Source organism: Eptatretus burgeri, chromosome 16 (assembly GCF_056783735.1).
Source record: "Eptatretus burgeri isolate ZD-2024b chromosome 16, Ebu_testis_v1, whole genome shotgun sequence".
NCBI lineage: Eukaryota > Metazoa > Chordata > Myxini > Myxiniformes > Myxinidae > Eptatretus > Eptatretus burgeri.
The window spans coordinates 10,818,057-10,843,180 of NC_140976.1; the positions used below are offsets into that span (position 1 = coordinate 10,818,057).

General features: G+C 43.5%; 1 protein-coding gene across 4 annotated transcripts; it reads right to left on the reverse strand.

Moving 5' to 3' along the window:
* Positions 1 to 874: 874 nt before the first annotated feature.
* On the reverse strand, positions 875 to 23,771 carry LOC147010506 (digestive cysteine proteinase 2-like). Of its 4 annotated transcripts, none has more exons than XM_085858920.1 (10): positions 23,633 to 23,752; positions 23,437 to 23,463; positions 23,182 to 23,272; positions 17,972 to 18,114; positions 14,090 to 14,275; positions 10,533 to 10,724; positions 8,439 to 8,604; positions 7,688 to 7,790; positions 2,643 to 2,742; positions 875 to 1,450 (listed from the first exon to the last, which is right to left on the reverse strand). In XM_085858920.1, exons 2-9 carry the CDS (start codon positions 23,443 to 23,445, stop codon positions 2,643 to 2,645), a joined length of 990 nt encoding a protein of 329 aa, XP_085715046.1. In that variant the 5' UTR covers positions 23,446 to 23,463; positions 23,633 to 23,752; the 3' UTR covers positions 875 to 1,450. The 4 variants fall into 4 exon arrangements, with proteins under 4 accessions (XP_085715046.1, XP_085715044.1, XP_085715045.1 ...); XM_085858918.1 differs by having other exon boundaries at positions 23,437 to 23,473; XM_085858919.1 differs by having other exon boundaries at positions 23,437 to 23,476; positions 23,633 to 23,729.
* Positions 23,772 to 25,124: the final 1,353 nt, after the last annotated feature.

The window sequence follows — 25,124 nt, forward strand, 5'->3', positions numbered from 1 at the left end:
AAAACAACAAAATTTGTATACATTCTCGAGGTTCATATGAGAGATAAAACACAACGCACAGCAAGGGGGTCATGAGACCAGAGGGTTGGGAGAGGGAAGGACAAAACGGTGTGGAAGGGAGAGGAATGCGTTGGGGAATACAAGATGGACATTACAGGGACTTTCAGGAAGGAAAGCAGGGAATTTGCTGGAATTATAGATAGATGACTTCAAGTCCTCGACTCTCTCCCCCGCTAACAAACCCCAGGTCATCAACCTCACCCCACGCTAAACCATAAGTCCTCACCCTCCCTCACCTAACCCTAAGGCGTCAATCCAATCCTCCCTCACCCCAAGCCCTCAAGTGTGATTCATCAATGTGTGTGCAGATCCCCAGATGGACGTGAAACAGGTGTCCCGTCTGCCAGCATTCGTTGGTGGACGTTAAAGGTTACATTCTATTTTTCAGGAAGAGTAGGCCAGCTATCACCGGGACCATGGCCAATTCCAAATTCCTGCTCTAACCAGCAGAGGGCTGTTAGGGTGAGGAAGCAAAGCCATGACCTCAACCAATCATGCTACCCTGCAGCCTTGTGCTGCATATGAACATGGACGAAGAAGAGCTGTTGCTGCCATGAAACTATGTACAGTAGTTTGTAGTACCATGGTAATAAGCAGTGTGAAACTATTTCAATAAATCTCCTGATGTGATCACAACCTTCCCATGTTCTCTCAACCACCAATACCAGATACCGTTTCCGTGGTTGCCTTTAAAAGAGATGGTTATGAAATGTCTTTTACATATTGTACAAATTAATTTCCACTCACCTGCAGGTTTTGTCCCAACTGCATGCTCTCGGAGGGTTGGAGGACATTGTAAGTGTCAGTGAACATGTTGTGGAATTATTGAACAACAGATTTTATTATTTTTGCAGAACAATTTCTGATTGCATTATGTGGAATAAAACGAGCAAATGAAAATGAAAATACAGAAAAACAACGTGGTGATTAAACATGAACAAAATGAAATTAGAATCAAACGATGATTACAAAATATAACACATGTATAATGTGATAAACACCAGTTTATACTAACATTGTATAAGTGATTGTATATTCCTGACTGTCAAACCATTTAATTGGTATTGTTCTTCATATACCATATGTGTGGAAGGGAGAGGCGTGAAAAGGAAAGGATTGAGGGGATAACAAGGGGTAAGGAAACGTTTGGAGTTGGGGGTAAAAAAGGGGTAAAAAAAAAAAGTTCCACCATTTTAGTGTACGTCATATGTAGATGGATTCTTGTGTGACACACTGCCATTCCAAAACGCTTCTCCACTCTACAATCCTGCTCGTATATTTTACAATGTTCGGTTTGATGACTGAACACAAATACAATGAAAATCAAGTTGAGGTTATGGAGTGGATGGACATTGTGCACCTTCCACTCTCATGCCATGACAGTGTGAAACTGAAAAACAGGAGAATAACAAAACAACAACATGCAAGATATGAACATTTTAGAATTTAGATTCGAAAAAAATAGGGGCAATACCCCTGGGTGCTCACCTTATAGAATAATGATATCGAGGACGAAGTCAACGTGGGATGGAATCAGCAAAATGTTCTAATGAACCAATGTTATAGCAAATACCGATTTTGGGGGGCAACCCCTACCCCCCTCCCCCCCGTAAATCCCCTTCAACCCCGATTTTTTTTAAATGTGTGAACAAATTTTGGAACATCATAGGTGAGGAAGGTTGTGGTCAAGTTTCATCGGAATTGTGTGTGTGGTTTCAGACAAGAAGTTGTATTTGTGGACGGATTGACGGACTGACTGACGGACGATGGGCCATCCCATAAACTCCCTGGAACTACGTTCCAGGTAAGCCTAAAATTAAACTAAAGTTAATTGTGAGCTAGCAGGATGGCCTGGAGGTACACTCACTCGTCTCTAAACAATCTAGCTTGGGTTAGAATCTTGATCCAGCTCGAAACTGTCACATCCTGGTGTTTCAGAGGTATGGTGGTGCCGGTGGTTTTGTTTCCCCAGCTACCGAAGGTGCACGGAGGTTATGTTTTCACCCCCGTTTGTCTGTCTGTATGCACGTCTATCTGCGAGCACAATATATCAAAGTTATGAACGGATTTGGATGAAATTTGTTGGAAAGATTTGGTGTGTGACAAGGATGGATAGATTAGATTTTGGTGAAGATCTGGATCGGATAAGTTTTTGAATAAATAAAAAAAAAAAAAGAAAATGTGCTGATAAAAATAATGAGATGTGCTGAGCAGTTTGTTGTCGTTTTTGTGGTTGTTCATAAATCTGCATCCATCTATAATTCCAGCAATCTCTGTGTCTGTGTGTGTGTGTGTGTGTCTGTGACCGCTGTTTCTCGACAACCACTGGTCCGATCTAATTGAAACTTGCCAGATATATTGCTGGGGACCTGTGGATGTGCCTTTTTCAAGGTTTGATATTAATCGGACAAGTGGTTCCCAAGTTATGGCCATTTATTTGCCAAAGCAATGACAGGACACTGTGCTATGACGTCACAATTGACGTCACAATTCTTCTTTTTTAATTTTTTTTTTGCACGTACGGGCACATAGTAATTAATGATGCAGTGAAATCCAAACAAGTAAACTTTAAAAATTCATACCTAGACGAGGGGATAAACAGCATCACTTGCTATTCCACACTGATTGTTCTTGTTTCGACTCATAAGCACGTATCCGTTCATTCCCCACTTTACACCCCAGCTGCAAACACAAGATGGACATGCATTCGGACATTCGGTGAATATTTTCATTTGTAACTTGCGCCAACAAAATGACAACTGTTTGCATGAGTTAAGCCAGATAACTTATTCATTTACTCAAACTTATTCATGAACATGAATTATGAGTGAACGAATATAAGGTATACTGTACATGTAAATGTAAATGTGCATTATGTGTACTTTGAAGGGAACAAAACTCAAAATTTCAAATGCTGAGAATTATCCTGTTTGACGATTATCAAATGTTTCACTTTACATCCTTATTGTCTTTGCATAACACGACTGACGAGATCCAGTCGACCCAGGTCAGGGATGGGAGCACGCGTCGGAGCAGCGCGTTGACCCAAGATACAAAGTAGACCCATGGTATAAAAACTATAGGACTTCTGAGTTCTGAGCTCCCTTGAAAGGCAGGTGTGAACAGATTTGTCTTGATACTTTTGCTTGGGGCTTTTGTGTTGCATTGTGATGGCATTACAAAAGTTTGTGGCGATGTTGGGAAAAGATTAAGAGAATAAAGAAATATGACCCCCTTCACCACAATTCTTCCTTTTGTGTTGTCAAACATCCCTTTGTTCTTCAACAACTATTTTCCTTTCTCCCCATTTTGTGTCTGTTGACCCTTTGCCCACTGTTATTCTAATCTTCCATTTGCCTCAATATCTGTAATTAATAAAATTATGAAGGATGACAATTCCAAATATCTAAGCATTTTCCTAGTTATGGGTTTTTTGCATACAAGGTCAAGACTCATGGAAATGCAATACCACAAAATGGATGATGAAACATAATAAAATAAACAGTAGAGAGAGAGGCAGAGGGGGGAGGGATGCCAACAGCAGAGTTGAGGGACAATGTAGAGCGAAACCTGGACAAACAATGAGTGTGGAGAGGAATGATGGGCAGGGGAACATGCATGAGATGGACGAGAAAGAAGCAAACTCTCAGGAAGGAAACACTGGATGGAAATTGGAACGAGGTGGGTGCAGAGGATGGCGGGGGGGGGGGGACGGTAAATCATCTTCTTCTTTCGGCTACTCCCATTAGGGGTTGCCACAGCGGATCATCCGTTATGATCCGCGTAATGATTTGGCACAGGTTTTACGCTGGATGCCCTTCCTGACGCAACCCTGGTCGCTTCTTACGACACAGGGATATGGTACACCTATTCTAACCCGGGCATACACCGGCCCAGTACACTGGTACTCACTTCGCCGACCTCGGAAGGATGACAGGCTGAGTCAACCTCCTGGTGTGTATTAATTCAAGCGGCCAACGGGGATTGAACTCAGGACCTTTTGGATCCCAAGCCGCTACCCTAACCACTATGCCAACAGCAGCCTCGGAGGGGGGGGGATGGTAAATGGGAGTCGAAAAGATCATGGTTTTGGAAGGTGAATCATGATCTGAGACGGTGGTGAACAGCTGTCTTGAAGATTTGGAGAGAAAAAGTGAGATTAAGGAGAATGTGGAAGCTGGTTCCACAGGTGGGGGGAAAAAGAGGAACAAATCAGTAGAGATGGCCTTGTGATCCAAATTAAAGTTTTTCTATATCCTTCTTTTCCATCCTTTTCAGTTGGTGACCAATGTATGTATCTCTAGTGCTGCAGCCGAACCATAATTATTACCTCCGCCAACAAAGGTGGACGGAAGTTATGTTTTCATCCCTGTTTGTTTGTCTGTCTGTGAGCATGATATATCATAACATTATGGAGGGATTCGGAAAAATACAAACAAAAAAAAACTTGGTGGACAGGTTGGGTTTGTGACATAGACAAATTGATTAGATCTCGGTGAAGATCCGGACACAGATTCGGATACTAGAATTTTTTTAAAGTGATTCTTCACCATTGAGAGATTAGGGCCAAAGACAATATACAGTCAGATTCAAGAGGTGGGGGGGGGGGAATGCGCTCCTGAGAAATGCCACAAATGTCAAATCCACGAATGTCAGGACATTGTTTCAATGGGAAAAAGGGCACAAGTTCCTGGTGATGGCGACCTTCGGATATCGAAAATTTGTTTCTGTTGGGTTCCCCATTTGCTTATGGAGTAACACAAAAACACATGTATGGATGTGTCATCACAGTTGCTTCAACGACATGCTGCCGAGGTCGATCACTTCCTGTTCTGTATCATGACTGGTGATGAAAGCTGGCTCCACCATTTCGACCCGGAAACCAAGCAGCAAAGCATGGAATAGCATTACTCCACATCTCCAAGAAAGAAGGCCAAAAGAGTACCTTCCAACAGCAAAGTTATGGGAACCATCTTCTGGGATGCTGAGGGATGCATACTGTTTGCTCCTGCCCAAAGGGGAAACCATCAACACAGCTTCTTGCTCCTGTCATGTCAGACAGCCTCCGTTAACATGGGCTGTCATGTCGGACAGCCTCCGTTAATACAGGCTGTCATGTCGGACAGCCTCCGTTAATACAGGCTGTCATGTCGGACAGCCTCCGTTAATACAGGCTGTCATGTCGGACAGCCTCCGTTAATACAGGCTGTCATGTCAGACAGCCTCCGTTAATACAGGCTGTCTGCGTTGAGACCTTTTGTCCCGCGAATGGCCGCATGGTTTCTAACCTACTTACAATGCTGTGTTCACTTTAATTAATCTAACCTTCATCGTTCCCCAAGGTCACCGAAATGAACCAAAATTGACAGCGCACACACAGGAGGCAGAAGGATTGGACTGTTTGTTACCTTTTTAAATGGTTTATTTATCAAGAATATTGGGGAAAAGGTGGATGGAGTGAGCAGTTCAGAACAAACCATGCAAATGAACAGACAAAAAGATGGAAATGGGGACATGCAAACTTATGTACAAGGATGAGAAAGAAATAAAACCTTCACCCACACTGGGTGCCACAGATCACACTTATGCAAATAAGATAATTTCAGGTGAGGACTTTCCTTTGTAGATGTGCAGGGAAGAAAGCAAAGAACAGCACCAGCTTTCAGAGAGCCGTTATTCCTAAGCAATGATGAAACAGAGCACCAGACTCGAAGTGAGCAAACAACAACATAAGCCAACGACGAAGTACGCCAGTGAAGTGAGCTCAAAGACTAGACAATCCAGTCACAAGGAGCCCCAGCGACATTGAGCACCTCGGGATGGGCAGCCCTCTCTTTAGGTGCTTCTTATTCACTCTCCAGTCCTCCTGCAGGCCGGAAGCTCTGGTGTACCCTTTCTCCAGGTCCCTCGTCCTTCTTCTTGGCGGATTTCTCCTCGAGGCCACCCCACCCAGAGGGTGGCCCCAATAAAAACAATTGTCTTTCCATGCTTCCGGGCCCGACAGTGCATTCCGTCACGACACATCGGCCAAGGGGATCGTGATTGGCCTTTTTGGAGCATGTGGCATGTGTGCCTTTTTATGATGGGAAGTCCTCACCTGGCCCTCCCCACAAACAAGAGGTGTTTACGCATACAATATTACCCTATCCTGACTATAAATTACATATGCTGCCTCCTCAGCGTGACATTCAACAAGATGACTTACTTTGACAGGTTCCTGATACATGTCAATCTAACCCACTCAAAATACATCGACCATGTTACACTTACCACAGTCTAGCTATGAAACCCTCACATGCCCCTTCCATGTAACACTGCGTTCAGATGCTCATGAAGTTGAAACATGTACTTTGGGACAAACGTCCGATGAGGAAAAAAAAAAAAAAGCTGTCATCTTTCAACATGACGATGTTAGACCTCACACCACACATCTGAAATTGGAAGAAATCTCAAAGAATGGCTGGGAAGTGCTCCCACAGCCATGATACAGTCTGGACTTGGCACCCTTTGACTACCATCTGTCCGGGTCCTTGAAAGATCATATGAGAGGCCAGCACTATGAAAACGACGAGGCAGTCCAGATAGCCGCGTGTAGCTGGTTGCGAAGTGTTAGAACGGACTTCGACCGCAGTGGGATTTATAATCTCGTGCAGCGCTAGCAGAATTGTGTGGATCAATCTGGAGATTTTGTAGAAAAGTAATGTGGTATGTACAGTTACTGTTGACAATATCAGGTTTCTTACATATACCTTTGTTTCACTGTACATTGAATGTGTTTACGACTTTCGGTACGGCCCTCATAGCGCAATACAGTATTTCAAAACATTGGGACGGGTTATGACAAAACTTGGTGGACAGGTTGGATAGGTGACAAGAACAAGCCGATTCTATTTTGGTTCAGGTCTGGATCCAGATCCGGACTGTGAGTGGGATACAAAAAGTAAACTGTTCAGCCTGGCGGAGGTATGCACTTTACCAAGTGCTGTTCAAGTTTCCAATTGTCTTCACACATTCTTCTTCCTCGACCTCTTTTCTTCACTATTAGCCAAGTCTCATTCACTCACATGTTACATTGTGCCCTAATCTTTTGTATTTTATTTTCTTGATGGTCCTGAAGAAGCCGTCCTCTGTTCACCTTCTCTTCTCACTTCCTCATTGGAAGTGATTATCCCTCCAAGAGATGTCGAGCACATAAGTGATTGTCCAGATTACAAACATTTTTATCCTCCTAATGTCTGTTGCCAACAATCACAACAGTGCTTTGTATTTAAAAGCTGACATTGAAGGAATCATCGCCTAGGTGTACGGCGGCTGATGGGTGGAAAGGTAACTGTAAATGAATGAAGGTAATGGTTTGTTATAGGATGTTATAATATGTTATGTGCTTGGTTAAAGAGTAGAGAAGATGTGTTTTATGATTCTAACTTTCACAGCAAATAGAAAATGTGATTATTTCAGATGCTCATTACACACCCTCTCTGCCTGTGTGAAATTCACTAAAGTTATATTTGCTGCATAAATGGCAAACTTTTTCGGTTTTTCAAATGAAACGTTATATAGAACATGGAAATATTTTTCCCAAGAAAGAAAAATGAATTCAAGTAAATGAGAGTGAGCCTAAAATTACCTGTTTTTGATGAGCCAGTAGTCTTTTCCATCCAGTTCACCGTATCCAACCACCAAGACAGCATGGTTTGTAGACTGGGAACAGTTTATATTATTATAAACACCTGAAAGTAAGCAAACATGCAAACCCATCAGTTTACATTTTTCTTGAAAGAAAATGATATACAGTATAAATGTATTGGTCTTCCAATTAATTTTTAATTTCATTGTTGTGATGCACAATGGATTTCTAGTGGTGGCAGGATAGCTTAGAGGTATGGACACTTTTTTTATTTTTATTTTTGGAGCTGTCTATAAGTCTGGGTTTGAATGTTGATCGAGCGATAATCATCACCCTGACCTGGTGTTTCGCATGCTGGATGAGGCACGAGCATGTGTGCCATCCATCGGAATGACATTAAGCCAGAGGACCTGTCTACCAGCACTTGAGGCATTGATAGACATTAAATATCCCATGGTATCTTTCATGGAGATAAAGGAAGTTATCGCTGGCATCTGAAACAAATTTAAAATTGTTGCCACCTTCTGTCAAATGTCAGGCCTGGCCAGCTAGTTCCAGAAAGAGTTGGTCTGGAATTGTTCCACCTGGCTGACCCCACAAGGTGAGAATAATAAGGGCCGTTAAATATATCTAAGAAGAAGAGGAAGGAGAAGACTTTCACCTCTGTTATTGATTATGTACAACTGTGCTGCATGTCACTACCATAGGCTGCTCGACCATAACGTGTTACTTCCCAGTCCCATGGTTTTACCACTTTTGTAAAACTGGAAAGAATCGGATGAAGCATCGATTGCGACGGAGATCGGTCCAATTGTAGCAACGGCAATTTTTAGGGCTGTCTCATTGCCCTTTTGAATGTCTGTATATCCTTTGCATTTTGCTACCACCAGGGACTTGTTGAACCTGCATTTCAGATCCTGAAACATAAAAAAGAAGGAAACCATTATAACAGTCCTTGGAGCACTACTTTCAGTGAAATAAGAAAAAGTTGGAAATCTATTCCAACATATTTATTCCATGTAAAATTTGCTGCTCACAAGTGTTGCTTAGAAATATATGATAATATGCATCATATATTATCCAACAAAACAAAACGCTGAACACAGCTTACAAGTTGGGCTGCAAATCTAGTTTTAGCGACAGTAGGCCTTGTCTCTCATCCTACATTCAACAATTGCAGTTGTGGAACCAAAATGGTTTGGGGTCACTTTAATACTTTATTTTTTATTGACAAGTTATCCAGTTCCGTCAAGTCGTGTCCGACTTCTGGTGACATTCATGATCAGATTTCTCCAAACATTCCTATCCTGCACTGCTCCCCAAAGCTCTGGCAGTGATGGCTTGGTTGGAGCCTTGACCCTATCCATCCAGTACATATAAGGTCTGCCTCTTGCTCTTCTTCCCTCAACCATACCCAGCATAGTTGATTTCTCAAGACTTTTGTTTTCTGCACGCATGATGTGTCCAAAGCATGACAGTTTCTGTTTCAGCATCAGTGCATTTAATGGACATTGTAAACTTGGTATTGGCTTAACAGTAAAGGTGGCTGGCTTAAGATCTTAGGGTCTTGAGTTTGAGTCCCTGTGAATCCGTTAAATAACACCAGGTGGGTTAACTCAGCCGTTTGTCCTTCTGAGGTCAGTAAAATGAGTACCAGCTTACTGGAAACAGGGGGCACTGCATCAGCGGTACAGCCACACTCACAGCAATGATACAACGAGCAGCCATAGGCTGCATATGAAATAATAATACTGTGTGGGGTTGAACTCTCTAATCTTGATGTGCAGCAGAAGTTGGAGCATATATCTGAATGATGGTGGTGTTCACTCGATGTCCTTTCAACTGCTCTGATATTAACCTATCATTGACTGGGTTGTACCCAGTACTGATCTTGCCCATCTTCTTGTTGCAAATTACTGCCATTCCATTTCCTTTACAAGTTTTGTGACACGAAAATAACACTTTGTAATAATCAGATTGAAACTGCAACAATTCCAGTCAAACTAAGTTCACTTATCCCCATACTTTCAGTTCTCGTCCTCTCCATCACTCCCTTTATAACATCCAACTCCCCCTGATTCCTTGATCTAACATTCCCTGTTCCAATTTTATGAACGTATGAGAAGCTAAGCGTGACTTTCAGTTCTAGCGACCTCAGGAACTAGATTTCCTTGTTGCTTTGATACAGTCCCATCATATCCACCAGTCCTACTCATCAAAGCACTTTGCCCTTCCCCAGTATCCATTTGGGTGCTTTCAAACCTGGGGGACTAATCAGCCAGCACCATAGCTTTATCTCTTAGATTTCTGATCATGGTTGTTTTCTTGGCATGAAAAGAAGTGAAGTGGTTTGCAAAAGTGGTTTGCCATTACCTTCTTTCGGGCAGTGTCATCTATACGAGACAGGTGATCATAGCCATTACTCTCCATCGGAGAATCCTCTGCTTAGCATCAAGGCCATGCAGCCATTACTGGCAATATATGACAGCTGCCTGCATGGCCATCCACAATCTGCCCATGGGTTAACGAATGCAAAGGCCACCTCCTTCAAAAAAGGATTGCTGCCTTTACCCTATTAAACCCTGAGCCTTTTGTGTAAAAAAAAAAACAACAAACAAAACTGAACCACAAGGCAGTGGTGGATTTGGAATAAGTTTCCTGCTCGTTTTATTGATGACTATTTCATATTGGCATTAATTTTGTAATCAATGAAAACAGAGAATCATGAGTTTATCGTCTTCGTGCTGCTTGAGGTATTTTGATTTATGAATGTTTTCAATTTTGCCATGAGAAAAAAAAAAGTGATTAACTTTGTGTATAATAACACCATTGGACTTGCACTTACATCATCTTCATATGGGTAGGAGCTTTCTGACTCAATCCCCCCGCTCACTTTAATGTATTCAAAAGCCCTCTGCATGAATCCTCCATTGCAGCCCTTGTTTCCAAAGTCTGTAGAACAATCCACCAACTGCTGTACACTTAGCTCGATGAGATTCCCTGTTTTTGCAAAATGCTGCCCCGACAGAGCACCAGTCTGCATGGGAACAGGCAAGACACATAGGAGGTGGGTGTGGGGGTGTTGGGGGTGCAAAGGGGGAGGGTGGGGGGTGAGGTTTGCGATGAGAATGACCGTGACCAGGTTGAGCCCAGCTGATCGAAGCCAGGAAATGCTCCATAAAGAAGTATTTTTATTAATTCCCAATAATTATTCCAGAAAATGCAAGAAAATGTAAATGCAGGAGTTAGCAATTCTGCTGGTTCAGCTTGTGATGTCTCTCTCTCTCTACTCAAAACCAACACCACACATTAGGGAATGGCTGACGGATTACAGTTTACAAGTGTAAACTTTTGAGGTTGTCCAAATTTGTTTTCTTGCTTTCAAAAATTGCTGTTGATGAGAAAGAAGATTATATAAAGGTTTATCATTTACCTTCTGTATATGGGAGAGAGGAAAAGATGATATAGGAACAAAACCAAAAATCATATTGAAGTGGGAAAGCTTTAGAAAGGGACAGTGTTTATGAAGAGGAGCAACCCAAGCACTTGTACTCGATGACTAATTTACTCATCACAACCATCTGCACCAGGTTTACCAAACTACTGCTGAAACTACTGAAACTTTAACAAACTATCCAGGGTTGTAAATTCCTGATTGTTAAATTTCTAAAATGTCGTTCCTGCCACAAGCACTTGATACAAAATGTTGTTAATTCATATCAGACACAACATTACACCATTTCAGATGGTTTGATTGGGTTTAAATTGGAGCTTTATCCTCATCACTGCATATTCTAAACACTGTTCCCCTCGACCCATTTCCTAACACACCCAGCAGTACAGCAAGAAATGTAGACGTTGGGATCGAACCCGAACTCGGAATGTTAAAAAATTGGTCACATGACCAACTTTTGATGAGAAAATTAAAATACTTGCATCATTTCTGTTCTTGTTTTTTTTTTTTCCTTTTCTCTACCTCCAGCTTTCATCCCACTAACCCCACAGTTTCAACTTAGTACGAGTACTCCAAAATAGTTGTTTGCCTCTGCTTTGTTATATTTTGTTTATATACAATGTCAAGGTTTGTATAAGGGTGAATACACAGAACGTATAACAAGCGGAGCAGGAGACAAGAGGGACGGGAGAGGGAAGCACAAAAGAGTAGTATAGGGAATAGACACATGAGGAGATCCGTGGAAGGGAGAGGGATTGGGCGGGGTACACGGGGTAAACACGAAGGACACTACAGGGACTTTCAGGAAGGAAAGCAGGGAATTTGAAGGAGGTGGGTTTGGGGTGTATTAAGGGGGGTAGAAAAGATCATGGTTTTGGATGGGGGAAGATAAGAGATGGTGGTGAACAGTTGTTTTGAAGACCTGGAGGGAAGAGTGGGATTGAAGAGAGTGTGGGAGTTTGTTCCAAAGACAGGAAAAAAAGAGGAATGAAAGAATGAAGGTGAGCAGTGATTCATGATTTTAGTAGTTTTACCAGGAGGGGGTTGCTGGCAGACCTTAAGTGCCCTGTGGAAATATGGTGGGGGGACAGAGAGCAGACTGAGCAGGTGGTGGGGGGGAGGTTGGAGAGGAGGCGGTAGAAGACAGAAAGACCACTGACCTGCCTGCAGTGAGAGAGTGAGAGACCCAAAAACTCAGCCTCATCGCAGGAGATACCAGTGATCCTAAATTCCTTCGTTTCCACAGCATGAAGCCGAGAAAGGTGGGAGGCAGGAGCACCAGCCCAGAGGGGAGAACAGTACTCCACCAGGCTGTGGACGTAAGCTTTGTATGTGGTCAGGAGCTCCGGTGTGCCGAGGAAGGACTTTGCATGATGGGGGATGCCCAATTGACGACTGGCTTTGGAGGCCAGCTTGGATATGTGAGTTTGCCAGAAAAGATCATGGCAGATATTGAGACCCAAAAGTTTGAATGAAAGGACCTCTATAAGAGGATTTTTCAGAAAGTAAATTTGGGAGGGGGGGGTTGTTCCAGTTGGTCCTTTCGGAGAGACAAAGTGAGAGTGTGAGATTTGTCCAGTTTGAAAGACATGTCCACGTGTTGGACCAGCTTATGATTTTATCCAGATGTCCAGAGGGTGAAGAGACTGCTGCTTGCCGGTCTGAGGGATGACAGATTGTACGACAGAGGGTGGAGTCATCAGCAAAGAGATAAGGAGGATTTTCCAGAGAGTCGAAGAGATCATTGATGAAAAACAGAAAAAGAACAGGGTCTAGAACGCTGTCTTGAGGAACTCCAGCCTGGACAGGAAGAGGGGATGAGAGAACTCCATTTAGGGCCACACGTTGACTGTGACGGGAAAGGAAGTCTGCGAGCCATTAGTGGAGATGGCCTTGGATACCATAGGAAGAGAGTTTGGTGAGCAGGGCAGGGTGCCAGACTGTGTCAAAAGCACACGATATGTCGAGGGATATGGCTCTGATTTCATGTCCGGCATTGAGGACCTCCATCCATTGTTGGGGGAGCAGAAGCTGCATATCCACGGTAGAGTGACCTGGTCTGAAACCAAATTGATGATCGGAAATCAAGCCATTGGAGAAGAGGAAGGATTTAATGTCTGAAGCGATGATGGATTCCATAACCTTGCTGATGATTGGGAGAAGGCTGATTGGTCTGTAGTTGTAGGGATCTGTTTTTGCACCTTTTTATACAAAGCAGTAGTGTGAGTTTATTTCCAAGCAGATGGCAGATGACCTTGAGCGAATGAGAGGGTGAATAGAACAGAGAGAATGGGTGAGCAACAGCAGAGGAGCAGGTTTTTAGGACACAAATCTGTCCTGAACATCTGAAATACATTTATGATACTCTCATGCAATATTCTCTTCTCAAATGGAAACAACCCTTTCACCCATCCAAATCCATGATGTCTTCTACTCCTGGTAACCCCTCTCCCCTATCCCCACCTCTTTCCAAGTTTATAGTTTTTCCTTCCTGAGAATTTGTGGCTGTGTCCCTCTTGGTCATGCCCTGTGTCCTCCCCTGGCATCCAAATTTCCTGATATTCTAAAATCATAGTTGCCACACTTATTACTACAGTATGGTTGCATGTATTGCATATGTTCTTATAATTTTTGAAAAGTCAGGGCTTGTGCAAGAGCTAGAACACTGAATGGATCAAGTGGCAACAGGACAAAAGGAACAGTGAAGAGAATTGGGGACACCAACAGCATAGCTGAAGGATAAAATAGAGGGAGGCATCCAAATAATGGATGTGGGGAGGAAGGAGGAAAGTGTGGTAGGGGAGGATGCACAAGGTAGACAAGATGCATATTGAAGCAAACTCTCAGGAAGACATTAATACAACAAATGACTGTTTCTTGTTATCACATTGTTGCAAAATGGCCGATGGCTCTAAATATATACATAATGTTTGTCCGGCCTCACGTACTGAGCTGAAGGCCCAGCAACAACCACAATCAAACTGGTTGCGCACGCGGGTCACGTAACCTCGACTTGTCCAGTTCACAGATTTTGGAGGAGGTCCAGTCACTTTTGCCTCAAACATCATGTGGGATTTGGTCCTTGTATCCTTGAGATAGCAGCCAGTAAATCGTCTGCGAAACTCTTCGGGAAACTATGGGAAAGGGTAGTGAGGAATGAAAACGGAAAGGGATGAAATCGTTTCACAAAAAAAAAAAAACAAGACATTGTGTGCCATCACCTTTGGACAACAACAAAATTAGGACTTTGCTTGTTTTGCCACCAGGAAGAATTGCTTTGGAAAATGGTGAAATCTGCAGAAGTTACTTGATCGTTATTGAACAACAAGTTCGGTCACCCGATCAAGATCAGGTTGTTTACACTGTAGTAAAGCATCAACAAGACTGTTGTTAGCTAAGATTAAATCATAAATAAGCAAAGTCATAAATACATGAACGCAGTGGAAAGGAGGGAAACACCAACAGCTGGGTAGAGGGACACAACACAACTGGGTCGAGGGACACAACACAACTGGGTCGAGGGACACAACAGAGGGACGCTTGGATGAAGAAAGGGGAAGAAATGCGCAGAAAAAAAACTCCCAGAAATGGATATTTTACAACAATAGCATAAATTAACTTGGGAGTGCAACAAAGCAATGACTGATTTCTATGGCCTCCTCATTTCCTTGTTTGAGGTTGTATAAGATTGTGCGACTACTCATTAGATGCAGTGTAGTCCCACGGAGACAGTGGACACCTTGAATGTTAATTTCCATTTTTCTTACAATTTTTAAAAAAAAAAACACAATAGGTTTGATTCCTGACAAGAGAATCGACCTTTGAACACGCATGTGTCGTCCAAGCGATGCCCACTTTCCTGGTCGAGAGACTCAGGTGATGTCCGATGCTCAATGGTTGGAAAGTGTCCTTATTTCATGTTTTTACATCAACCTGATGAGGAATTGAAAGCTTTTATCGTGACATTGAACTTCTGCATGTGAAATGTGGTACAGCAAGTTTCAGGGAAATTGGCCAAGGAGTTTGGAAACATATCAGGAACATATCATGCATAAGGAAACAAAAACGTTGTATTAATTCCATTGTTATGGAGTCAAAAATATGAAGTGTACGGAAATTGGTTACCCAGCCATGAGTTTTCTAATACTCCCCAATTCTAATCCCCCAACAGCTAAATTCAATCACCCACAGTAACAAGTCAAACTTGATTGACAAGAAATACCAGGTTAAAACCAATTGATCCCATTTAATGAATTAAACACAAAAAGTTAGTGGAACTTGGAATATGACCCACAACAATGTGTGACAGTGTATCAGGTTACCATTCACTGGACAGTTTAATCAGACATTTCAGCCGCTGACTGGGCATCCTATTTTTTGTACAAAGTCCTGCCTTGGCACACCTGAACTCCTATCCACCTGAAAAGCCTTCATCCACAGCTTCATGGAGTACTAAAGCATGAGTCACATTTGCTCTACGGCTAGGATACGGCAGCCGTACCCTCCCCCCCCCCCAATTGACAGAAACGTGCGGTGGCCGCAGAGTTTCTGAGGTGGCCTCAGGGTGACCCTACGCCGTATGGCTATCTTTTACAGGCCGTAGGGGTCTCCGTGGAATTAAAGCGCGGAGTTATAACTTTTTTCATTTCTAGGTTGGCCGTAGCAATTCGACAAGCCATAGCCATGACGCAGATGTGTTCCATGTCGACCTACGTAGGGCGTACGGTGGGCTTGCGTTATTCGTGCGTTTTCCGTAGGCTCTTATCAATGAAAAATGAATTTTGCCAACCACCAAAAAATTACGGCGGCCGCACTATTTCCACGTTCGCCTTAGGGCCCCCCTGCGGTCACCTTGCGGGCACCTTGAGGCTACCTTGTGTCTGCCTTGAAAATTATATGGCCGCCGCAGGGACGCACTCAGGTCACCGTGCGACATCAAATCAAAGACCGTACGGCACGCCCACGTTTTCGGTCTCCACAATTTCTAAATACCCCTGCGGCTACCCAAGAAATAAAAATATGTGACTGCTACATTGTGTGACCATGGAAATACTGCGGCCGCCCTATAATTGCTAGTGGCCGTAGATTTTTTTAGACCCTACGGCCGCCGAGCCAAATGTGACTGAAGCATTACTGATCTCCCCTCTGGGCTGGCTCCCCTGCCTCACACCTTGCTCAGCTTGACGGTGTGGAAGCGAAGACCATCAAAATTGGAATCTCCCGTAAACAGAGCCGATGGGCCAATCGCATTTCCATCGCAGACAGGTCTCTCTCTGTTTTCTGCCACCTACTTTCTGGGCTTACACCCTCTGCTCTTTCCGTTCTTTGTCCCCCACCCCCAGGTCCTGCAGGATGCATACGGTCCACCAACAAACCCTTTCTGGTGAAACTCCCAAAATCCAGGATCACCGTTCACCTCCATTCATTCGTTCCTCTTTTTCCTGCTTTTGGAAGCAACTTCCGTGTTTTTTTCAATTTTATTCTTTTAGTCTTGTTCCTTTTTTTTAACCAAGGTTTTCTTGATTTCAAAAGTGGCTTTCATACTCTTGATGAATGGACAACGAGCACCTGAGCCTTTTGCCAGTTCTATTGTCAATTCAACGTTCATCTTCTTTCTATTCCGTGAGGATATTAACTTCCAGTATTGCTCATCATTGTTCAAAACTTTCTTGAGTCTTCCAGTCCCTGGATTTGTCAATTTCAGATGATGTTTCTCTGTACTTGTGGATTGTGCTTCAGATACCACACCTTGAAAAAATTGAGTTATGTGAGCTATTTCACTTAATGTTTTACCATCTTTATGCAGAAACACAATTCCATGGTGATCTACTGAAATTTCAGTCGGTTCATTTTAAATTCAACGTTAATCCTGATAGATCTGTATTCTGGATTATGAAAAGTAGGCTTCAAGCTTTATGGATGTGTCGTGAGGAATACCTGATGTTAATGATGAGGAACACCTGACGAGTCATCAATTGGATTTGATTGGTAAATGTGATGGATTAGCTGTTACAACTCTGCTCAAAAGAGGTATCACATTTCCCAGTTCACTTTGAATTGTTGTGATCACATGTTTTTGAGATTCTGATCAATGAAATTATTGCTAAATGACGAGCTTGTTTCTCCTTACCCAAGCTAAGCTCTATTGATATCGGTCAACATTGTTAAAATTGTCGAAAACACTCATGGAGGCTTTGGGTAAATTGTTGATGCTCATAACATTCATCTAATGGAACTCCCGAATGTGTCTAAGAACTTTGCACAGGCGGTGCATATAATTCGAGAAGTGTCTGTTTGTTTGTGTGTTTGACTTCCATGTACTCCTGGACTGTTGTAGAAATGAGTTGAAAACTGGTGATTGTACTCAGGGTTGTGTATGAAGAGATTTTAGGCAGTGAATCAAATTCATAGTCAATGGATTTTTAGGCAGAGAGAGGACCCCAATTCTCTCTACGTAAAAATGTATCGCATAGCATTGCTCTCCGAGGCAATTAACCCATCTGTAAGGACAGGTTTTTCACTAGTAATAATATAATAATAATAATCATACTAACAAGTGAATTGCGTTCTAAATTATGCTCAGGAAAAGTCCCTAAAGCAGGAGAGAGAGAGAGAGAGAGAGAGAGAGAGAGAGAGAGAGAGAGAGAGAGAGAGAGAGAGAGAGAGAGAGAGAGAGAGAGAGAGAGAGAGAGAGACAGAGAGAGAGAGAGAGAGAGAGAGAGAGAGAGAGAGAGAGAGAGAGAGAGAGAGAGAGAGAGAGAGAGAGAGAGACAGACAGACAGACAGACAGACAGACAGACAGACAGACAGACAGAGATCCCATCCCACACCAGGTCTCCGTAGTGATTCATTCCCAAGTGGAAGCTGTGTACACCACGATCGGCCAAGGCATTGTGCCTCTCAATTGTCTCCAAGTTAAACTCCCAGATGAGCCGGCGATATGTTTCCGTTTCTTTGTCTTCATACTTCTTTCCTGCACACAAGGAAGCATTCATTCCTCAAGCAAGTTCTTTGATTCAAGTGGCAACTAGTCTATACTAGTTGATAAAATTAAAAGCAATTTCATCTTGACTACAGTACTCTAAAAAGCCATACCCCAACATACAATATCAAACGATCAGGACTCAGACCAAATGTATGATTGTCAATGCTTGCATGCTCTCATGTTTGAAGTATGTTTCATGGGGTAGGAAAATTTATTTTTCCACCTGGCATAGTTACCCCTCTCCTCCTGTGAAGAGGTTTCCTTGTTTCAGGACTTGGTGAGGGTTTTGCCAGTTTTTCCTCTTCTTTTTTTAGCTCCTTACCTGGAGTGGCTTTATGCCTTGTTTTGGGGGTGATTCCATTAAAAAAAATTAAAAATCAAACACAAGAATGCAAAAAAACTGCATTTCCTACATGTTTGCATTAACATTATTCTGAACATCAACAAGTTCGTCTCGCCAGGTGATAAAAACAACAAAAAAAATCTCAAACACCAAAGAAGCTTAAACTTATTCATTTTATGATTACCCTGTGCAAAAATTATTTTTGCTTTTAAAGTTCATGCCAAGAAACTTGGTTCAGGCTATCATTTAAGTGCACACTCACTGTTGTGTTTGTAAAAACATTATCTGCCTAACAGAAACTTTCCTCTCCCAAGACGTGTCTGACTCCCAAGTATCTCTCCCCGGTTACTCCCTCTTACGGTATGACAGACCTGAGCCTCGTCCTGGTGGAGGTGTTGCTCTCTTCATCAAAGACTCTATTCCTCACTCTCCCTGCACTGCTCTCACTCCCCCACACCCCCAGGAATACCTCTGGCTTCGGCTTCCCGTCCACTCCCACCTCATGTTTATATGTGTACTGTACCGTCCACCGAACAGTGATGACTCCATCTACACCTCACTCTCCGAAAACATGGACCATCTTCTATCTTCTCATCCAAACTCTCTCTTCCTCTTATGTGGCGACTTCAATTGTCATCACGCCAGTTGGCTCGGTGTGGGTACCTCTCTCACCTGCCATGGGACATCAGCAAAAGCTTTCTGCGACTCATTGGGACTGACTCAATCGGTCAACTTCCCGACCCGGATCTCAACCAATGGTACTCCATCTCTTCTGGATCTGATTTTGACAAATTTCCCTGACAATATCTGCTGCTCTTCCTTCGCTCCAATTGGTTCTTCTGACCACGTCCTTGTTAAAGTGGACATCTCTCTGGCTGTTATCAGAGAACCACCTCACCGCCGTCGAGTCTGGCATTTCACTCAAGCCGACTGGCAGGGTCTCTGAGCAGCCATCAAACTTACAGACTGGTCTCCTATCACTACTTTCTCAAACATCAACTCATCCTGGGAATTCTTTCAAAGAAACTTGCTCTCCCTCATGCACAGATTTATCCCCTCTCGTGTTCAGTTGTCTTACCCTTCCTCCCGCCCTTGGTTTACTGAAGCTTGTGGTGAGGCAGTTGTCCTGAAACAACTTGCCTTTGCCTCATGGAAAGCAAACCCAACTGAGGGCAATCTCAGTTCTTTCCACAAAGCTCGGAACAAGTGTGTATCTACCCTCAGGAGAGCCAGAAAACAACATCTTTCTCATCTCAAGTCTGAACTCTCAAACCTCTCTCCCTCCTCAAAATCCTGGTGGCGTTTAATCAAATCTGTTTCTGGTGTTTGTTCCGCCTCCATCCCCTCCCTTACCTCAAATGGCCGCACTGCTGATTCCACACGTGATAAAGCTGAATGTCTAAACTCGGTGTTTGCAGCTAAATCTTGTGTCCCAAACCCATCACTATCTCTACCCACTTTACCCAGTCGCACCCAACTGTCCCTGGACTCTGTATCCTTTTCTCCTGACAAGGTGGAGAGCTTGCTTTCAAACCTCGAGTCAGATTCTGCAACCGGTCCAGACGGCATCAGCCCACGTGTCCTCAAAGCCTGCTCTTCTGCTCTTGCTCACCCTCTCTCTGTTCTATTCACCCTCTCATTTTCCCAAGGTCATCTGCCATCTGCTTGGAAATCTTCTAACATCACTGCCCTGCATAAAAAAGGTGCAAAAACAGATCCCTGTAACTACAGACCAATCAGCCTTCTCCCAATCATCAGCAAGGTTATGGAATCCATCATTGCTTCAGACATGAAATCCTTCCTCTTCTCCAATGGCTTGATTTCCAATCATCAATTTGGTTTCAGACCAGGTCACTCTACCCTGGATATGCTGCTACTGCTCTCCCATCAATGGATGGAGGTCCTCAATGCCAGACAGGAAATCCGAGCCGTATCCCTGGACATATCACGTGCTTTTGACACAGTCTGGCACCCTGCCCTACTCACCAAACTCTCTGCCCATGGTATTCAAGGCCATCTCCACTCATGGCTCGCAGACTTCCTCTCCTGTCGCAGTCAACGTGTGGCCCTAAATGGAGTTCTTTCATCCCCTCTTCCTGTGCAGCCTGGAGTTCCTCAAGGTAGCGTTCTGGGCCCTGTTCTTTTTCTGGTTTTCATCAATTATCTCTCGGACTCTCTGGAAAATCCTCTATTTCTCTTTGCCGATGACTCCACCCTCTGCCGTACCATCTGTCATCCCTCAGACCGGCAAGCAGCAGCTTCTTCGCTCACTGCAGATCTGGATAAAATCACAAACTGGTCCAACACGTGGAACATGTCTTTCAATCCAGACAAATCTCACACTCTCACTATGTCTCTTCGAAAGGACCGTTTACAAAACCCCCCCATCCACTTTCTCAACAATCCTCTGGAAGAAGTCTTTTCTTTCAAGCTTCTGGGTCTCACTATCTGCCATGATCTTTCCTGGGAAAGTCACATTTCCAACCTTGCCTCAAAAGCCAGTCGCCGACTGGGAATCCTCCGTCGTGCTAAGTCCTTCCTCGGCCCTCTTGAGCTCCTGACCACTTACAAAGCTTTTGTCCATAGCCTGATGGAGTACTGCTCTCCCCTCTGGGCTGGTGCTCCTGCCTCCCACCTTTCTCGACTTCACGCTGTCGAAACCAGGGCTTTTAAGATCATTGGCATCTCCCGCAATGAAGCTGAGTCTTTGGGCCTCTCACTCAATCACCGCAGGTTGGTCGGTGGTCTTTCTGTCTTCTACCGACTCCTCTCCAGCCTTGCCCCCCTGCTCTCTCTGCGATTTGTCCCCAACCACATTTCCACAGGGCGCTCAAGGTCCGCCAACAACCCCCTTCTGGTAAAACTACCAAAATCACGAATCACTGCTCATCTTCACTCTTTCATTCCTCTTTTTTCCCGCCTTTGGAATAAACTTCCTCACTCTATTCTTTCCCATTCTTCCCTCCAGGCTTTCAAAACAGCTGTTCACCACCACCTCTTATCTTCCCCCATCCAAATCCTCGATCTTTTCTACCCCCGATAATCCACCCAAGCCCACTTCCTTCAATTCTCCTGCTTTCCTTCCTGAAAGTCCCTGTAATGTCCATCTTCTCCTCGCCATGTTCCCCGTCCCATCCCCATCCCTCTCCCTTCCACAGTTCACCTGTGTCTGTTCCCCAATGTTTTGTCCCTTCCACTCCCACCCCTCTTGTCTCATGCCTCCTTGCTGTGAGTTGTGTGTTAGCTCTCATACGAGCCTCGACCAAGGTATACAAAAAAAAAAAAAAAAAAAAAGGATTTTTTATTTTTAACCATATTTGTTGAGCATTTAAAACTGCCGCACCAAACATGTATATTCAACTATGCAATAACAACAGTAATGTTGATAGAGGCATCATCCTTATACAGTGTTGTTAATCAATGTCGATACATATAAAAATAGGGGAAATATACCTGGACGCTCACCTGACAGAATAATGATACTGAGGAGGAAGTTAACGTGCGATGGAATCAGCAAAATGTACCAATGAACCAATGTTATAGCAAATACTTATTTGTAGTGGGGGAGGGGGAGCACCCCTCCTGTACACCACCTTAGACACTGATTTTTTTTTTAATGTCGTGAATAAACTTTGGTATATCGAGGGTGATGAAGTTTGTGGTCAAGTATCATCGAAATTGTGTGTGTAGTTTCAGAGAAGAAGTTGCAAGTGTTTGAGGATGGACAGTCAGACGGACAGTCGGACGGACAGACGACGCACTATCCCATAAGCTCCCGTGAACTACATTCCAGGTGAGCTAAAAATGAAAAGCACGGTTGGTGCAGCCGTTAAGCCGTCGGTCCGTGAAGCCGTGAGGTGGTGAAGCCGTGTGACTATATGTCTATGAATTACATACTGTTTGAACGTCAATTACACCATGACTTCACACACATACGTCTATTAATTATGTACTATTGGAATGTACCTTGAGACCCCTTCGACCGTTGTAGACCCTTTAAGACACCCAAGACCCTAAAGACCCCAAATACCCCTAAAGACTCAAAAGACCAAGATGACCCCAAAGAACCAAAAAACCCAGATGACCCAAAAGTCCCCAAAGACGCAAAAAACCCCGAAGATCCAAACAGCTGTTCACCACCACCTCTTATCTTCCCCCATCCAAAACCATGATCTTTTCTACCCCCGTTAATACACCCCAAACCCACCTCATTCAAATTCCTTGCTTTCCTTCCTGAAAGTCACTGTAGTGTCTTTCTTATTTACCCTGTGTTCCCCACAACATCCCTCTCCCTCCCACAGATCTCCTAACGTCTCCATTCCCAACTGTTTTGTGCTTGACTCTGTCACTCCTATTGTCTCCTGCTCCCATTGTTTTGTGTTTTGTATGTTAGCTCTTATACGAGCCTCGATAATGTATACATAAAATAAAATAAAAACGTGCGAGAAAACCATAACAATGACTCTTTTATATGATGTTTTATATGATAAGGAAAGGGATCAGCTATATTGCACACAAAGGGTAGAATGGATAAAAAAACAAAGTCAAAAACGAATCTTTCCCAGGACGAGAGGTGACAGAAAACAACAATTACTCATTCTTGGAAGGAGGAAAATTGGAAGATTTGTTCTCAATAAATCCACTTTCACTTTATGCTGAATCACCAAGAAGATATCACATGTCCCAGGTGAGTTCCACTGCACTGCTCTCACCATGCTCCATTTTCCACCTGCTCCATGCAGAGTCATCTGAGCTGACTGTGTATAGTGTCAGGCAGAGGAGGAAGCAAATGGACTTCATTTCCTGCAGGTAGAGAAGAAAACAAAATTAAATAAACACAAGAGATAATTCAGTCACTTTAACTTATACGATTAATCCATAAAACATCAAGCAATCCAAAATAATAATAATCTCCGATTGCGGTTATTCGATGTTCATGTCACTATTATTCTGAGTTCCCAACATACCTGTTTCATGATTCCTCAACGTTCCACCTGCAATGATCTGCTGTCACACATATTGTACATATCTTTCCAATGCGAGAAACTCAGATATAATATTGAGTTCACCAAACAACTTCACAGGATAAATCTCTCAAAAGATATAGCAGGAAGAGATGAGAACAAGTGGTGTTGAGAATCCTTGGTATTTGACAATACTCACCTGGATGTGAAGTTTGCAACGAAGGAGAGTGTCTCAAATGTACTTTGCTCGTAGTCGAAGAGACAACTTCCTTATCGAGTTTGGGGTGGGATATGAGTACCTCTGCCAAAACCGCACCACTTCCTTGATCGAAATAAAATCTCGCCTTGATACAGGAAATTCGAGTCGAACTACTCACTGTACCCTGAAATAAAACGCACTATATAGCACACACTGAATGCATATATTATGCCATCATGGATAATTGTTCTCTTATGAACATTGAAGAAGTAACATCACATGTTAATGCAGTAGTTTTTGACAAAACGACAATGATCATATCCTTCAACATTATTATTATTATTATTATTATTATTATTATTATTATTGTTTTGTATATACTGTATATTCAAATTTTGTGGTCGAGCAAGAGCACTCAGTGGATCAGATCGCAACATAACTAAAGGAACAGTGGAGAAAGGAGGGGGGGGACACCAACACCAGGGTTGAAGGACAACATAGAACGAGACTTGGACAAACAATGGGTGTGGGGAGGAATGATGGGGTCAGGGAGGATGTGTGGACAAGGGTGGTCAAGATGGATATAGAAGAAAACTTTCAGGAAAGATAAAATGGAAATGTGGAAGTAGGTGGGCTTGGGAGTGGGAGAGTTGGGGGACAATTTTCCCAGTTCAGAGCTAAAGTACTGCTAAAACTGTAGGTTCATGTTCCGATTCATGTTCTAAGTATAAAGTTCAATTTCAATGAAGTAGTTCCTCAATCATAGACTGGAGTCTGCACACGTACAGACAGACAAACAGAGTGAACCAATCGCTGGACCCGCTTCGCACTGTGGAAGTAGGTGTGAGTGAGTCACTGTGTGAGTGAGAGATTGAGCTCGTGAGAGTTTGTGTGGGTTGATGTGCACCAGCTACTTGTTCGGGGAATTTTTGTGGTTTGTAGAACGATGTGGAAGTAAGTAAGCAAGCTTCCTCATTTCTAGTTTCTTGAAGAAGTATAAAAAAAAAACTCTGAGTAAGAAAAACAGATGTTCAGAAGAATTCAAACACCTGAATTTTGAGTAACATGAAATCTCTAAAAGCTGTGCCTACTGTTGTTACCACTTTGTACATAAAAGGTACATGCAATGCAAGTGCTGTGCAGTATACTTGTCTCTGCTGAGGCTTGGTGGGGGTGGCCCACGTCGTGGACCCGCCCACGTCGGCTGCGGACCAATGGGAGGGGAAGAAGGCTTGTGGGGGAGGGGGGGAGAAAGCTGATGTGAAGGTCAGGTCAGGTATGGGAGCATGCGCCGGAGCAGCGCGTCGCTGCGTCCACTTTCCGCCGGTACTCCAGGGACCTCCGTCTGGCTATCCCCCAGGCAGATGCCGAGCCCATACTCATCTCCCTGAGATACCGATCAACCGAATGCGATCATGAGGCACGTGGTTGGCCCATTGGCCTTCTCCACTCATGAGGCTCCGTCGCTGAGAGAATCTGGTGAGCAATATCA